Here is a 15,994-nt window from a genome sequence, read left to right as displayed (position 1 = left end):
TTTCATGAAGTCGTCCAATTGCTAACTCACGATATAATATTTTTTGTCGTTCTTGTGTTTGTGCAGAATTTGCTCCAGCAGGTTGCCTCCAAAGATCTGCTAACAAATGTTCAACAGCTGTTGGTAGTGACCCCACCAGTTCTAAGCTCTGGGATGTTTATAATGGTGGTCCGCATGTTCTCCCTGATGTGCTCCAACTGCCCAACTTTGGCTGTTCAGCTTATGAAGCAAAGTAAGTGCTAGGCTGCTGTCCGCTTTTAAACAGGAAGAGCAGCTTGCGTGTGTGTGCGTTTACTCTCCCTTGAAAAGTGAAAGGCACTGTATGTCAAGCAAGCAGAATTGCTAATGGCATAACCACTGGACGGTAAAGGAAGGAAAATGTTAATGTGCAATAAATTTGTGTTGGGACAACATAGTAATGCTTCCTACATAACAATTTTTAAAGTATATAGAGTATTAAAATTTTATCCTTGCTTATAAGGCTAAAGACCCAAGGCCATTGCTTTCTATACAGTATCAATTAAGTAGTGATGCCTCATTAGGAGAATTCTGAGTTTTGTTACCAGTAACTGCTTCCCTTCTGCTTATAGGTAGTCCTTTCTGCCCACGAGAGATTTTCCGGCCGTTGATCTAATGGCAGAATGCTTTCTTCCCTCAAAATGTTGGAACTTACTCACACAGATGAATGCCTCTGATCTGTGCTCCTTTGATATTTCTAAGCCTTTCCCAGCCTTACCATGGGCAGAGTATACAGTTTTATTACATTCCTGTTGCAATTGCCCATGACTTTATTATTTAACCTGAAACTTCACAAGTTAATGTCAGAAGATTGTGGGCTTCAGAAAACCTCTGTATGTTGTGGTTCTTGCTAGTAGAGTTTTGATCACTTCTGTATAAACACCTATACTTGTGGGTAACTTCAAATCCATGATTCTAATCTCTGAGGCTGTTACCTTGGGAGTCAGTGATGATATCCGCTGACGAAACAGTCTTTGCCCCACTGCTTCGGATGGAATATTACGTAGCACAAGAGTATGTTTTTGGTGGGGAAAACTCAGTTTTGTATTTAGTTATATTGTGCATTTTAGCGCATGGCACAGAATTTTGTTTAAAAAAAAGGGTTGCTGAAGTGATTTATTGAAGAGTCATTCCTGATGGTATTCCACTGAATGATGCTGTTTTGCTCATGCCGTGAACAAAGACCTCTGTGCCTCGATAAGTTTGGAGAAGGTTTACATAACGTCGGTAGTCAAACAGTGTACTTTGCCGATTAAAATCTCTGGGAACCTCTTGCATTTTGCCAGGCCTGCCATTTTCTTTAGCTTGAGCACAGATCACTTCTTGGTACGGCGAGGCTCTAAATCCTGGCCTGGGAAATTGCTCTCTAACTTGTTGGTTTCAATGTTTTGGAATTTTTTTCTTTAATATGATGAACATTTTCACCTCTTGAATATTTTAGGAAGTTTGCCAGATAGAAGCCACGAGATTTTCCTGTAGGAAACGTGGATCTCCCGACTCACTTCCATTGTTGTTGTCATCCCTTGATCCCTTTTCAGAACTTGTGCCGCGTATTCGTATGCCTTAATAAATTTGGCAAAATAACGCTTTAATCATCATTTGTAAAATTTCAGTGAGGCAGAGATGTAGCTGTCCACACCCCTCTGCCCCAAATGATGGTGAATACTTTCCTTAACAACAGAACTTGTTGATTACTGGCAGAGTATTTCAATGAAGTGCTTATGTATGTTTTTCATATACATAGCATTTTATAGAAACAGGTGCCACAGCCAACAGAGAGACAGCCCTGTCTTTACATTGTAGCTGTTAGAGTGACCAAAACGTGTGGAAACTAGGCGCTTCCTCCACTTGCTGGTTCGGTCCATTAGACTATTTTTCATGCAGAGTCTTCCATAAATGGATGTCTTCTTGGAATGGAAGCCTGTGGTAGAGGATATTTTAATGATTTTTTTATTTAGTTGGCATGCTTAATGTCATTATAAGGTAAAGACTTTCCTGGCCACAATATGATAAGGTTCAGATGCTTTTAATTGCCACGTTGTATTCTTTTTTTTTTTTTTTTTTTTTTTTTGTCTTTTGAGGACCACACCCGTGGCACATGGAGGTTCCCAGGATAGGGGTCAGATCGGTGCTACAGCTGCCGGCCTACACCACAGCCACAGCAACGCCAGATCCAAGCCGCATCTGCATTCTACACCACAATGCCAGATCCTTAGCCCACTGAGCAAGACCAGGGATCAAACCCGCTACCTCATGGTTCCTAGTCGGATTCGTTTTGCTGTGCCATGACGAGAACTCTTGCCACGTTTTATTCTTTTGGTCACGTGTTTTCAGTGTATTTGAATTGAAGGCAGATACACAAATTTACTTGAATTGAGGATCAAATACATGTTTAGGGCACTTTTTTTGCAAAGCACTGTGTTTCTCAAGGAAAGTAACATAAGATGCTGAAGGAATCTTATGGCTCAGTGGTTGGCGAATCCAAATAGGAACCATGAGGTTGCGGGTTCGATCCCTGGCCTTGCTCAGTGGGTTGGGGATCCGGTGTTACCATGAGCTGTGGTGTGGGTTGCAGATGGGGCTCGGATCCCACGTTGCTGTGGTTGTGGTGTAAGCCAGCAGCTGCAGCTCCGATTTGACCCCTAGCCTGGGAACCTCCATGTGCCACGGGTGCAGCCATAGAAAAGACTGAAAAAAAAAAAAAGATTCCTGAAGTCTCTGTGGTGGCTTGTGATTAGGTTTCCTGCTATAAGGTTAGGACTCAAACTGAAGTCCTCAGAACGAAATTGTTAAAATCTTCATAATTTATGAGAGTTCTCAATGTGGGTCGCTGGTAATGAACCCAACTAGGATCCATGAGGACTCAGGTTGGATCCCTGGCCTCGCTCAGTGGGTTAAGGATCCAGTGTTGCTATGAGCTGAGGTGTAGGTCACAGACACAGCTTGGATCTGTCATTGCTGTGGCTGTGGTATAGGCTGGCAGCTGTAGCTCTCATTCAACCCCTGGCCTGGGAATTTTTAGGGTGCGGTCCTAAGACCAAAAAAAAAAAAAAAAAAAAGTCATAATTTGCTTAAGTTTTTATTACAGCTCATTTGGGTTTTTTGCTCCAATTTCTGGGATACATTGCTGTATAAGAAACTATTTCCAACAAAAAAGTGGGGGGGAGTTCCCATTGTGGCTCAGTGGTTAGTGAATCCGACTAGGAACCATGAGGTTGCAGGTTCAATCCCTGGCCTTTCTCAGTGGGTTAATGGATCCGGCGTTGCCGTGAGCTGTGGTATAGGTTGTAGACGCGGCTCGGATCCCGCGTTGCTGTGGCTCTGGTGGAGGCCAGTGGCTACAGCTTCAATTCAACCCCTAGCCTGGGAACCTCCATATGCTGAGGGAGCGGCCCAAGAAATGGCAAAAAAAAAAAAAAAAAAAAAAAAGACCAAAAAAAAAAATTTCCCAGAGAATTCCCATTGTGGCTCAGTGGAAACGAATCTGACGAGGAATCATGAGGTTGTGGGTTCGATCCCCGGCCTTGCTCAGGATCCAGTGTTGCCTTGAGCTGTGGTGTGGGTGGCAGACGCGGCTTGGATCCCGCATTGCTGTGGCTGTGGTGTAGGCCGGCAGCTACAGCTCCGATTCGACCCCTAGGCTGGGAATCTCCATGGGCCGCGATTGTGGCCCTAAAAAGCAAAAACAGAAAAGAAGAAGGAAGCGTTTCCCATAGTTTTCCCTCTAGGAAATGATTGCCTTTTAAATGTGACAGTATAACTAGTTTCACAGGCTTTTGGTTTTTTGTTGTTGGTTTTACAGACATTGCGGAAACCCTTCACTTTCTCCTGTGTGGTGCCTCCAATGGAAGTTGTCAGGAGCAGATTGATCTCGTTCCACGAAGTCCTCAAGAGCTATATGAACTGACATCTCTGATTTGGTAAAGACGGGGCTGCTCCTTACGGTGGCTTATGTGAGGGTGGTCTACTTTCGAGACCTGCTACTTACGGACAGCTCAGGGGGCTGTTTATTAAAATGATTGCACTTTTTGTTTTCAGTGAACTTATGCCATGTTTACCAAAAGAAGGCATTTTTGCAGTTGATACCATGCTGAAGAAGGGAAACGCACAGAACACAGACGGTGCGATATGGCAGTGGCGTGATGACCGGGGCCTTTGGCATCCCTATAACCGGATTGACAGCCGGATCATTGAGGTAGTAGTTTCATCGTACCGTTTAAATATGTCTTATTTCGGTGGAGCGTGGGCATAGGGCTGGAGTGGGGAGGCGGACGTGTGTACTTAAATGTGCTCAATTTTGAATTAACTCCAGACTCTCTTGTTTTGTCTCCTGAGAACAAGGTCCTCATTTCTGTTGAGGTCAGAAAACTTGGTGTTCTAGTCCTGCTTCTGCTGCTCACTGCCCGATTGCCTTGGAGCAAGTAATTTCAGTTCTTTGTTCCATTGTTTCCTCCTTTCTGAAAGGAAACATGGGAGAAGTTAGGGGATATGTTTCTAAAAGTCCCTCCGATCTTCTATCCAGAAGAATTCTCTCAAAAGCAAAGATTACTCACTAGTAGCTGTTTCTCAATACGTTTTAAGAGCCAAAATATGGAAACAATTTAAATACCTGCCTTTGGTTGAGTGATTAAGTTGTCATGCATACACGTAGGTTTATATGTAATCCAGACCTTACTGGAGTAAATTGTAATGACTTAAAATATGTTGTAAATGAAAACCCAATATTCAAAATTTTGTGACTCTTTTGGGATCTCAGCAGAGGAAAAGAGGAATAATAACAAAGGAAATAAACACACCAAAATATTGACAGTGATTTTTCTTCAAGGTTTTATATGTGATTTTATGCTTATTTCCATACTTCCATATTAATTTTACACTGAAGTATTTCAGAGATTTTTCTCAAGTCAGGAAGATATTTGCCCTAGTTTAAGAACTGTTGTTCACTGGATTATTTGAGATGCCATGCGTCTGTTCACAAATGTTTTCATAAGATACTTTAAGTGTTAATATATTTTCTGATTTCAGCCTGTGTTTTTAGAATTTTTTAGAACATTACACTTAAATGGACATTTTTCTTTAAGGTAGCTTCTTAAAAATGAGTCTTTGAAAATCTTTTGAAACCACTGATCTATGTTATAAGATCAGAAGTTTATGAAACTGTGTAAATTCAGAGCCAGCTTCTGTGAGCCTGTTCGTTGCAGCTGGTCTTCTGTGCCTGTGTATACGCAGGGTCACAGCCTCTAATGCTGAGCATTGTTCTTTTTAGCATTTTCCCGACAATTGCACTTTCAGTGTTAGTTCACTGTCTGGTATTTCCTCAGAGTCCTGTCTTCCATTCAACCAAGGAATCCCTTAGATTGGACTCTTCTAAGAATGACTATCTTGCACTGGTTTAGACTGTCTAAAATCAGGCAGGCGGTGTTAGTCGCACGTCCCCTGGGAGATTGTGCTTAGGTGATGCCTGCCACGCCCGGGGCTGCTTTCTTTAGTTCCACACTGTTGTCCCTTTCTTGATCTTAGAGTGTCCTTGCAAGGTGAAGACCTTTTGGTTTACCTAAGGAATCCATGATGTAAATTTCAGTTTAACCTGAGGTTCACGGATAACCAGGTTTTTTCTCTCAGCAGTGTCTTAAAGATCTTCTTAACACAGATAGTGTCTTCTTCATGTTGGCCATTCTGCATGACTAGATCTTTCCTCAGGATTTTACCCGTATTTGTCTCAGGGGACCCGCTAGGTCCTGTGGTGTATGTTTGTGTGTAATTGAAAAAGGTTTGTTGAATGAATGAGTTTTTCACCTCCACACTACTAAAATGTCCATGTTCCGTTACTTCACCATCTAAAGCCTGGTGAAATAAATATGCAAGTTAGCATTTATGGAGGCTCCCCCCTGTGTCGTAAGGTGATAAGTTCCTCCATGTTTATATTCAAGGTTTCTCTTTCTTTGCTCTCAGGCAGCCCATCAGGTCGGTGAGGATGAGATAAGCTTGTCCACTCTGGGACGAGTTTATACTATTGATTTTAATTCTATGCAGCAAATCAATGAGGACACGGGAACAGCACGTGCCATTCAGAGAAAACCTAACCCCTTAGCCAATACTAACACTAGTAAGTACCTTTTGAGTTAAAAGTAGTACTGTATTTTCTTGTTAATATTTGCAACAGCAAATTGTTTTTGAGTGTGTTTTATTAAGCTTAAGGCCTTTGCGCAGTAGTGATTAATTTGTTGTTGTTTCATGTACTTTAATTGACAAATGAGCCGGCCGGTGTTGCTTAACTGATGTCTTCCCCATGATTTTTCTGCTTGTGATTTACAGTGACCTGGACTCCATTCTCAGTTGTCCTGTGCATTTTTCCCCTTCCAGTTTTATAGAGTTAGAATTGACACACAGCACTGCGAAAGACGAAGGTGTGCAGCATAATCGTATGACTTAGCATACGTCATGAGAGGAGTAGCACATCAACTTAGTGAACCTCCATTATCTCATTTAGGCACAGATTAAAGAAATGGAAAAAACATTTTGTGTTAGGAACTGTGTAACTTTCATAGGGTAGCATCAGCGGTAGTGGCGTACCCTACAGCCCAGCACTTACTTACCTTATGACCAGAAGCTTGTGCCTTGTGACCGCCTTCCTCCGGCCCACCACCCCTGCCCCCAGTAAGCACAGAGCTGATCTCTGTGTCTCTGAGTTGGTCTCTGAAGGGTAGTGGACTTGCAGCACTGTGTTAGCCCCTGTTCCACAGCCCGGGGGTCTGTGTTCCTGTACATTTCAAAATGATCACCATGATAAGTCGACTTCGGATCCCTCTGCAAAGGAATTCTCGAGACTGTATCTCCCACACTGATGCATTTCATTCCTGTGACTCATTTAGTCTGCACCTGGAAGTCTGTACCCCTTAACTTCTCTCATCTATTTCTTTACTCTCCTCACCCCCTCCCCTCTGGCAACCTGTTTGTTCTTTGCAGCCCATGCAGTTTGTTTTGTTTTGTGTTTAAATCTGATCCTTTTATTCCCATCCTACCTCTGGGTCCACACACACCCTATCAGATTAGTTCTTCCAATGTTTTATTTTATACTTTCCTACCAAAGTTTTCTTAACTTTTCTTAGAATAAGTGATTGTGGGGTGGTTTTAGTTTGTTTGTTTTTGCTTTTTGCTTTTTTTTTTTTAAGGCCCATGCACTTGGCATATGGAGGTTCCTGGGCTAGGGCTCGAATCAGAGCTGTAGCTGCCAGCCTACGCCAGAGCCATAGCAACTCGGGATTCGAGCCACGTCTGCTACCTCCACCACAGCTCAAGGCAATGCTGGATCCTTAACCCACTGAGCAAGGCCAGGGATCGAACCCGCAACCTCATGGATCCTAGTCAGATTCGTTTCTGGGGCGCCTCAAAGGGAACTCCTGTTCCCTGCCCTTCACGGCTTTGTCTTTTATTCCCTCCCTGAGGGATTTAGTTCATTGCTTTTGCATGTCTGGTTTTGGGTGAGGGTCAGCTAACTTTTTCTGAAATGGGCTGACAGTAAATAGCTTTGCAGGCCCTACAGTCTTTGTATTCAGCACTGCTATCTATCATAGCCCCTAAACAGCCATCCACAAGAGGTAGACAAAGGTGTGTTGCAGTGTACTGATAAAATGTGTTTACAGACACAGGTGGTGGCCGACCAGACTGGGCCAAGCCCTGTTCTGCACTTTTCCTCCGTGACCTTTCCCTACACCGTAACCCTTCTAAGCAAAAGGGACAGGTCCTTTTGTTTTTCCATAGTTTCCTGCTACGTACTCACTGTCCATTTCTTGAACTCTCTTTATTTTACCAGTGGTTTAGCTGGTTAATACTGATATGTCTCCAATATTTTGTGGAAAATGTGTTAGCAGCAATAAAAAAGGCACAATATTGTGGTTCCTCGTTCTTCTCAGCCAACCACAATGGTCAGTGTTTGTTTGTTTGTTTGTTTTTTTAAGATAGCTAGAATTTGTCTTAATGCTGTTTTTTGGCATCTTTATAGACCCCCAACTGATAAGTTAATTGCTTTATAATTAATATTTTTATAACATTTCAGATAATTACGTCAGCTTGAATGCTTCATGTTGTTTATTGTGTTTCTAAAATCGGTACCTCTAATAAGATTATACCTTTTTTTTTTTTTTTTTAATTTCAGGTGGATATTCAGAGTTAAAGAAGGATGATGCTCGAGCACAGCTCATGAAAGAGGATCCGGAACTGGCTAAGTCTTTTATTAAGACATTATTTGGTGTTCTTTATGAAGTGTATAGTTCCTCAGCAGGACCTGCGGTCAGACATAAGTGCCTTAGAGCAATTCTTAGGATAATTTATTTCGCGGATGCCGAACTTCTAAAGGATGTCCTGAAAAATCATGCTGTTTCAAGGTGTGTTCATGAAAGTGGCGAAAACATTTTAGAAATCTGAAGTCTCTGCAAATAACTTCAGAGATCTTTAAAGAAATAATATGGAAAAAAATACTCAGAACTCCGTGTATTTGGAGACTCTTGAGCCCTTCGTTGTCTTTCCGTATTCACAAACTCCTGTGATAAAGAGTGAATGAGGTGTAGAAGTTGAGCGTTTAAGAGAAATTCTTGTTTTAGTGGACTGGTTTCACAATTTAAATGTTTTGCTCTCAAATTTAAAGTAGTATGGCCAGCGATAATGATCAAATTCAGACAAATGTTTTATATGCCAATGCTTTCTTTTTTTAGTCACATTGCTTCCATGCTATCGAGCCAAGACCTGAAGATTGTCGTTGGAGCTCTTCAGATGGCAGAGATATTAATGCAGAAGTTACCTGATATTTTTAGTGTTTACTTCAGAAGGGAAGGTAATGCCATTTGCCAGAATTAATTCATGGTTAATCTCCTAGCCCACGTAGCATTTCAGTTAGAAGTACAGTTACAATCTATAGAAGATATTTGCACTCTTGTAACTCAAATACAAGACGTGTGTCTTTTGTAAATCTTGCATTACCGCTTATGTGAGATCCACTGTCAGTCGATGAACACTTAGTGTCGGTGATTTGAGTGTTTATGGCCCAAAAGCAATCATTGGCTTTTCTTGCGGTGCTAATAACATACAGTTGCCTCTGCAGATTATCTTTGAAAAAGTCAGAGGTCACTTTCTTTCCTCATGAATCCTATTAGTAGATCCGAACTGTTGTAAAAGGGATTATTTTTTACTTCATTGTGGGGATAATGGAGCATTTTGAGGCTTGTAATCTGTAGAACACACTTGGTGTAGTCCTCTAATTGGAGGAATTTCACTGTTGAAATTAGCCTAGGGTACATGGCACTTTGCCACCGTCTTCTTGGAGACCTCAGAGATGAAACTTATCATACTCATTCAGGTATTTGCTCCTTTTCTTTTTCTTTTCTTTTTTTTTTTTTTTTTTTGCCATTTCTTGGGCCGCTCCTGCGGCATATGGAGCTTCCCAGGCTAGGGGTCTAATCAGAGCTGTAGCCTTTGGCCTATGCCAGAGCCACAGCAATGCCAGATCCAAGCCGTGTCTGCAACCTACACCGCAGCTCACAGCAACACCGGATCCTTAACCCACTGAGCGAGGCCAGGGATCGAACCCGCAACCTCATGGTTCCTAGTCGGATTCGTTAACCACTGAGCCACGACGGGAACTCCTGTTTTCTCCTTTTCAAAACTGAAAAGATCAACAGAAATTTCTGTATGGCTCTTTTGTTTTTTTAGGATGGCTTGGTCTTACGAGGATACAGAAAATAATGGTATTTTCCCCTCATGTAATACTTAGGTTTATCTTCAATCTTAGAAACAGCCCTAGTTCTTTAAGCATATGATCTGTTTTCCGTTCTTTTGATCACCTTTTCTTGCATTGGATTTCTTTTCTACATCTTGAGACTGTAATAGACATGCTAGTGTAATAGGATTGAATCCTGTGGAAAGACATTTCATGTCTGTTATTAGCTCTGTTCTAACAATAGTTGTCAAAAAATCCAACTCTGTACATTTGCGTGAATTAGAAGGCGAAACTCTCCCCTCCCCATGGATGGTAACTATGGTCAGCAAATCAGGTGTATGTACATTTTCTGGGCTCACACAGACACACGGTATGTGTTCTGGTTTCCAGCCTTAGATAATCTTGTATTTTCCACTCTGTATTTTGTTTTTGGTTTTCTGTTTTTGTCGTTGTTTGCTTTTAGTTGCTTCCTGATTTGGAAGCATGCCTGACTCAGTCTTTTTTTCCAAAGTGTTTTTTTTTTCCCTAAACTTAGATGGAATCAGCTATGCCTTCAGATTTAATTTCCCACCAGTATTTATATAGCATATCTATAATGAAGTGTATGGAGGAATCTAGACTAGTTGTACTCCTTTGAGTCTGGGTTGTTTCACTTTTCTTTCAGGCTCCACTTACATGTCACTTAATTGTTGAAGATATTCCTTGCCTTCTAGAGTTTTTAGGTCCCCTACTGTATTCTCCAACAGCAGTGTATCTTCCTTCTCATAAGAAGGTCATTCTTCGTTTGTAATTTCTTGCTCATTGGTTGATAAGTGCCCTGAATCCATTTTTCTTAGCCATGGCCAGATCCTTAGTGCCTAGCACACAATCTGGGATATGATTGCTACAAATAATACTTGCGGGGCAAATACCTGATGTGTGAATTCATTCAGATATCTTTTTTTTTTTTTTTTTTTAGCAGTTTGATTTTTTTTTTTTTAATAATAAGAGGAATCTGATGGAAAGCTCTGGACTTGTGAATGTGTGAACATGCGCTCACATTTGTTCAGACACACAGATTTGCATATAAGTTTACATGCTGATACTCAGGTGCACCCCTTTGTATTCCTCCCTGCTCACCTCCTCAATGCACAGCCTGCCACGGTGCCAATATAAACCCCTGCCTTCCAAGTTACTGTTCAGTTCTCCGAGGATGTGAAAATCACCATCCCTTAATAGCTGGTGGTCTCTTTTTTTGGCAGCGGTGTTATTGGGATCTTGTCTTTTTGTAGCATTTGAAGTTAATTAATGGATGTAGATCCTTTTCTCCCCTTCTGGCTATCAAGCCGCGGCTACACTGCCTTTCCTTAATTGCTTATTGTTTTTATGATGGGTGTTTTAAATTTCCAGTAGGACTTTACTTGTGACCCATTAAATATCCTGTAATGGGGGTTTTGAAGATATTTAGTATAAATGGCCTTTAATTTTGAATTTGCCTGTTAGTTTTCTGAATGGAGTCAGGTCACCTAAAGTTATTTTCCTGTCTGCCGAGAACTTTTTATTCATTCCTTCTAAAGCAGTATCAGCATTTAGGGACCTTGTCGTGATGGGGAGGCGGTCCTGATGAACCCATCCTCTTTTTAATCTCTCTGCTTGCAGGTGTAATGCATCAAGTGAAACACTTAGCAGAATCGGAATCATTGTTGACAAGTCCACCAAAGGCGTGTACGAATGGGTCGGGATCCTTGGGGTCCACGACGTCGGTCAGCAGTGGAACAGCCACGGCTGCCACTAACGCCACAGCTGACCTGGGGTCCCCCAGCTTGCAGCACAGCAGAGACGATTCTTTAGATCTGAGCCCTCAAGGGTAAGTCCGAATTCTGCAGTGATTCCTGTGCCCTTTGCCTTGAACTCTGCCCTGGTACCTGAGACTCACACAGGGAGCTCAATGGCAAAATGTTATGGACAGTGTGCATTTTCCATTTTTCCATCTATAGTTGGTTAGATATGTGATGAGAATGGGAAGAAAACTGAACGTTTATTGGAAGCCTGTATTGAGCCAAGCTCAGGAACCACAGAGAGAGACAGACGGTTTCGCCATTGACGTCCAAGGGAACCGAGGCTTCCGGGAGCTAAACGACTGGCATAGTGTCATGTGCTTATTTTACAGAGGCAGGATCTAAGCCCACATCTCTGATTCCATAACCTTGCGAACATGTGCTGTATCACTTTGAGCCATCTAGATAGTGTTCTGATGAAAAATAGTAAAAATCGGAATTTTTAGAATGTAAAGGAAAAGAGACCCTGATTTCCTGTTTAGCTTTAGTTGGCAAATGAGAAACTTTGCTCTTAATAAAGGAAAATGGGGGTTCTTAAAGAAAATTCTCTGCCTCCACCTCATTTTTGTTTTTTTAATCCCTCTGTTGTATTGTGCTGCTGAGAACATCATCAGACCCTCCTGTTGGTTTTCATTTTGTTGCTTTGAAACAAATCACACTCTTTTTTCGTGTGTTTGTTTGTTTGTTTTTGTTTTTGCCTTTTAGGGCCACACCCGAGGCATACGGAGGTTCCCAGGCTAGGGGTTCGAGCTATAGCCACCTACAACACAGCTCACAACAACGCCAGATCCTTAACCCACTGAGTGAGGCCAGGGATGGAACCCGCAACCTCATGGTTTCTAGTCGGATTCGTTTCTACTGAGCCAGGACGGGAACTCCCAAATCACACTCTTGAAGTCTTTTTGTTTCTTTGATGCTAGAAACCTAATATTGCTGTGCGAATGGTGCAGGGTGAAGCAAATGCAGTTGTAAAGTTGGGAGTGGACTCGTCCTAATCCTCCTCTTTACCTCCCTCTAAGCTACAAAGTAGATTTTGGTAAAACGTGTAGTAATACTTAATGAAGGGAGTCCAAAGATGTAATCTAAACTGTCACGGTATCCCTGTCCTGTGAGGCTAGGCTGTTCAAGATCCCAGCTGCTTTTGGTGCGCTTGCCTCCTCTGGTTTAAATATGAATTTCAGCAATTCTGGGGCCTCTGGCAGAGTGACTGTTGTTTTAGGAAGCTGCTGGGTTTAGGTAGGTGGCACCCTGTCATGGGCCCAGTCCAGGGAGTTTGGACCTAGAGAATTCTGGGGACGACGACTCCTTCCCTGTTCAAGTTGGATTTGTCTTGCCAGTTTCCCTCTCAGCCTTGCCTGCCTCTCTGTGTCCTCCCCAGCCCGACACCCTGCTCTGGCTGCAGCGGTAACCTTAAGTGATTGCAGGGTTTTACTGTATCGCACAGGCCCGGTGCGTTGGATGTATCATTGGTGCTTCTCAGTAAAATGTGATGCAGCTCAGACAAAGGCAGTATTTGTCTAAAGCCACTTTAAATTAAGGAATGAGACTTGATTTGGGTTCTGACAGTTGATGATTGTAATAACATTCTGATGCTTTCAGAGTTTTAAGTGGTTCCTTTCTCTTAGTTAATATAAATTTATAAAAGTGGAATTGTTTCATTTTTACTCATCCTGATTGTCCAGGTATATTGAACATAGTATAAGTGTTTTTAGTAGACATATCACGTTAGAAAACTTTTAAACGTTTTTGGCAAAATTTTCTTCCTTGGCTCATCGACCAATTAACCCTGAGCTTTTTTTCATCTTTTCCATCTTCTGTATCTTTGTTAATTCTATTTAAACTGTTTCTAGTGTTAAGAATAGTGAAAAGAGTACACAAAGGCCACGTGTGTTCTGTTTTGCTACATTTGTTGACAGATACTTTTGAATTTTTTAAAAAAGATGTTTATAACTTCATTCATTTAGAATGTTATTGCCATTACACACCATGTAATTACTTTGGGCTGGGTAGCAGTGGAAATTAGTTTAATAGTAGTAACATTCAGTGCTATGTGTGTTTAACTTACTGTCACTTACGTTAGGGAAATTTAACACAAAATTGTTTTTCTTGTTTATGATTGTGTAGTTAATATTGGTTTTTTGCATTGTATTTTTGTTTTATACACTTTACATGTGTACTGTATTTTATAATGGAGCACTGTATTGTATAATGGAGTTTAACACAGTGTCATCCTATAGTTACCTATTTTCTCAACTGATCATTTCTGTGTCTGTCCGTTTCTAAAACATGACTGGTACAGAGCTGGCATTAAATACTCACTAAATGAAACAACACTGTATTATGGCAGTATTTTATAACACATGATGTCTTCCGTTTTAGCTTGCTCTTAGATCAGTGACGGTAACTAAATCAGGATAATTGCTAAATTTATCCCATGTTTTCCCATTGATAGTCGATTAAGTGATGTTCTAAAAAGAAAACGACTGCCAAAACGAGGATCGAGAAGGCCAAAGTATTCACCTCCAAGAGATGATGATAAAGTAGACAATCAAGGTAACCTTGGCAATGAAACTGGGAGGTAAGGGAGAGGTGGCGGCAGCTGCGGACGCGCACAGCGTTGAAAATCCCGATAGCTCTGAGGCATGCTTGCGTCCACTGCATTCCCAGCGGTCTTCGTTCTTCCAGCTAATTAACCTGTTAAGAGTAGGAATCTTAAAATTCCGTCGGTTTTCATCAGTTACCCAAGATGATTCAATCACCTCTCTCTTTTCATAGCTAAAAGCCCCACCACGACTCAGTCACCGAAATCTTCTTTCCTGGCAAGCTTGAATCCAAAAACGTGGGGTCGGCTAAGCGCGCAGTCCAACAGCAACAACATTGAGCCGGCTCGAACTGCAGGGGTTAGTGGTCTTGCCAGGGCCGCCTCAAAGGACACCATATCCAATAATAGGTGAGGTGGGGGAGGTTCTGTGCTCTTCTGTTCTTAACCTCGAGAAACCGCACAGTATTTCAGTTAGTTATGAAACATGCTCAGCGATGGAGCAGAGTCTGAATTCTTAAACCCTGTGGCTGGCTTTGTCCTGTGTTCCAGAATTAGATTATAAAATTCCTTTCAAGGAGTTGCCGTCATGGCTCAGTGGTTAATGAACCCGACTAAGAACCATGAGGTTTTAGGGTTTGATCCCTGGCCTCGCTCAGTGGGTTAGGGATCCAGCAGCGTTGCCGTGAGCTGTGGTGTAGGTTGCAGACACGGCTCGGATCCCGAGTTGCTGTGGCTGTGGCGTAGGCCAGCAGCTACCCTTCCGATTAGGCCCCTAGCCTGGGAATCTCCATATGCTGCAGATGCAGCCCTAAAAAAGACAAAAAGACAAAAATAAATAAAAATAAAATTCCTTTCAATATGTCTACTTGGGGAGTTCCCGTCGTGGCTCAGTGGTTAATGAATCTGACTGGGAACCATGGGACTGCTGGGTTCGATGCCTGGCCTCGCTCAGTGGGTTGAGGATCTGGCGTTGCCGTGAGCTGTGGTGTGGGTCCAGGACGTGGCTCGGATCCCGTGTTGCTGTGGGTGTAGGCCAGTGGCTGCAGCTCCGATTAGACCCCTACCCTGGGAACCTCCATATGCTGTGAGCGTGGCCCTAGAAAAAGGCAAAAAAATAAAAAAATAAATAAGTCAGTATGTCTCATTGGGAGTTGTGCATGTTCAAATCCAAATAAATTCCCTTCCCTCTAAACCTGTTCCTTGGTTTTCTTCTGGACAAGGGAAAGCTGACATGTTTCTTGTCACACACGCGCTCGTGTTTCATGCCCTCCTCTACCTTCTGCAGTGGAAGCTTAGAACTCTGTCAGCTAAACTATTTCACACCAATTAATGGCTTTAAAAAAATTGTTTCTTTAAAATCTTTTTGGCTCCGGGTGTAACATACCAACAAGGATTAGTTCCTTTGCAGATAAGACATTGTTTAAAGATCACATTCCATTGGGAGAACAAACAGGCTCTTTCTGTTTGGTTGATTGCTTTGGTTCGTGGTTTTGAACTTCAGTTAATAAAAACAGTTAAGCAAATATATTTCTGAAGCCATCAGACTTTGTCACTTCAACGTCGAGTTCTCCCTTGCCTAATTGTGCACCTGATAGGGGCGTGTTTGTGGTCTGCCTGTAGTTCTCACTCCAGCTCTCCAGGAAGCCCCAGGGGCAATGCAGATGTGTCTGTACCTGAGGAAACAGCCGTGTGAAATGGCTGTCAAGCGAACAGTTGGGGAACCGTTAGGTTGTAAAGTCCCAAGAAGTTAGAACTGTTTCGTTAGTCTTCAGTAACGGGATGACCTGAAGTGTGTTTTAGGTACCTGTGCGTTTTTCTAGGTGTATCTTAGCCCAGTTTCAAACCGAAACCTCATTGGGTTGATGTGACTCTGAATTTATTAGTCTATCAGCATAAGGCTGAAAG

At 42.2% G+C, this 15,994-nt stretch overlaps 1 protein-coding gene across 42 annotated transcripts in view; it reads left to right on the top strand.

Annotated features, from left to right (window-relative positions):
* Positions 1 to 15,994, top strand: part of TRIP12 (thyroid hormone receptor interactor 12) — a 155,931-nt gene that overhangs the window by 110,857 nt on the left and 29,080 nt on the right. For 14 of the 42 annotated variants that reach the window (XM_021075093.1, XM_021075077.1, XM_021075094.1 and 11 more), the window contains 9 exons: positions 67 to 232; positions 3,821 to 3,938; positions 4,057 to 4,213; positions 5,971 to 6,124; positions 8,174 to 8,402; positions 8,730 to 8,848; positions 11,369 to 11,576; positions 14,000 to 14,100; positions 14,323 to 14,497. In XM_021075093.1, coding sequence (XP_020930752.1) covers positions 67 to 232; positions 3,821 to 3,938; positions 4,057 to 4,213; positions 5,971 to 6,124; positions 8,174 to 8,402; positions 8,730 to 8,848; positions 11,369 to 11,576; positions 14,000 to 14,100; positions 14,323 to 14,497 — 1,427 coding nt within the window. Of the gene's footprint in view, positions 1 to 66; positions 233 to 3,811; positions 3,939 to 4,056; positions 4,217 to 5,970; positions 6,125 to 8,173; positions 8,403 to 8,729; positions 8,849 to 11,368; positions 11,577 to 13,999; positions 14,101 to 14,322; positions 14,498 to 15,994 lie in introns of all 42 variants that reach the window. The other 28 variants (XM_021075059.1, XM_021075090.1, XM_021075073.1 and 25 more) reach the window with 7 other exon arrangements.

Source organism: Sus scrofa, chromosome 15 (assembly GCF_000003025.6).
Source record: "Sus scrofa isolate TJ Tabasco breed Duroc chromosome 15, Sscrofa11.1, whole genome shotgun sequence".
In the NCBI taxonomy this organism is placed as follows: domain Eukaryota; kingdom Metazoa; phylum Chordata; class Mammalia; order Artiodactyla; family Suidae; genus Sus; species Sus scrofa.
The sequence above is the reverse complement of the archived record's forward strand: the minus strand, read 5'-3'. Positions and strand labels throughout refer to the sequence as shown.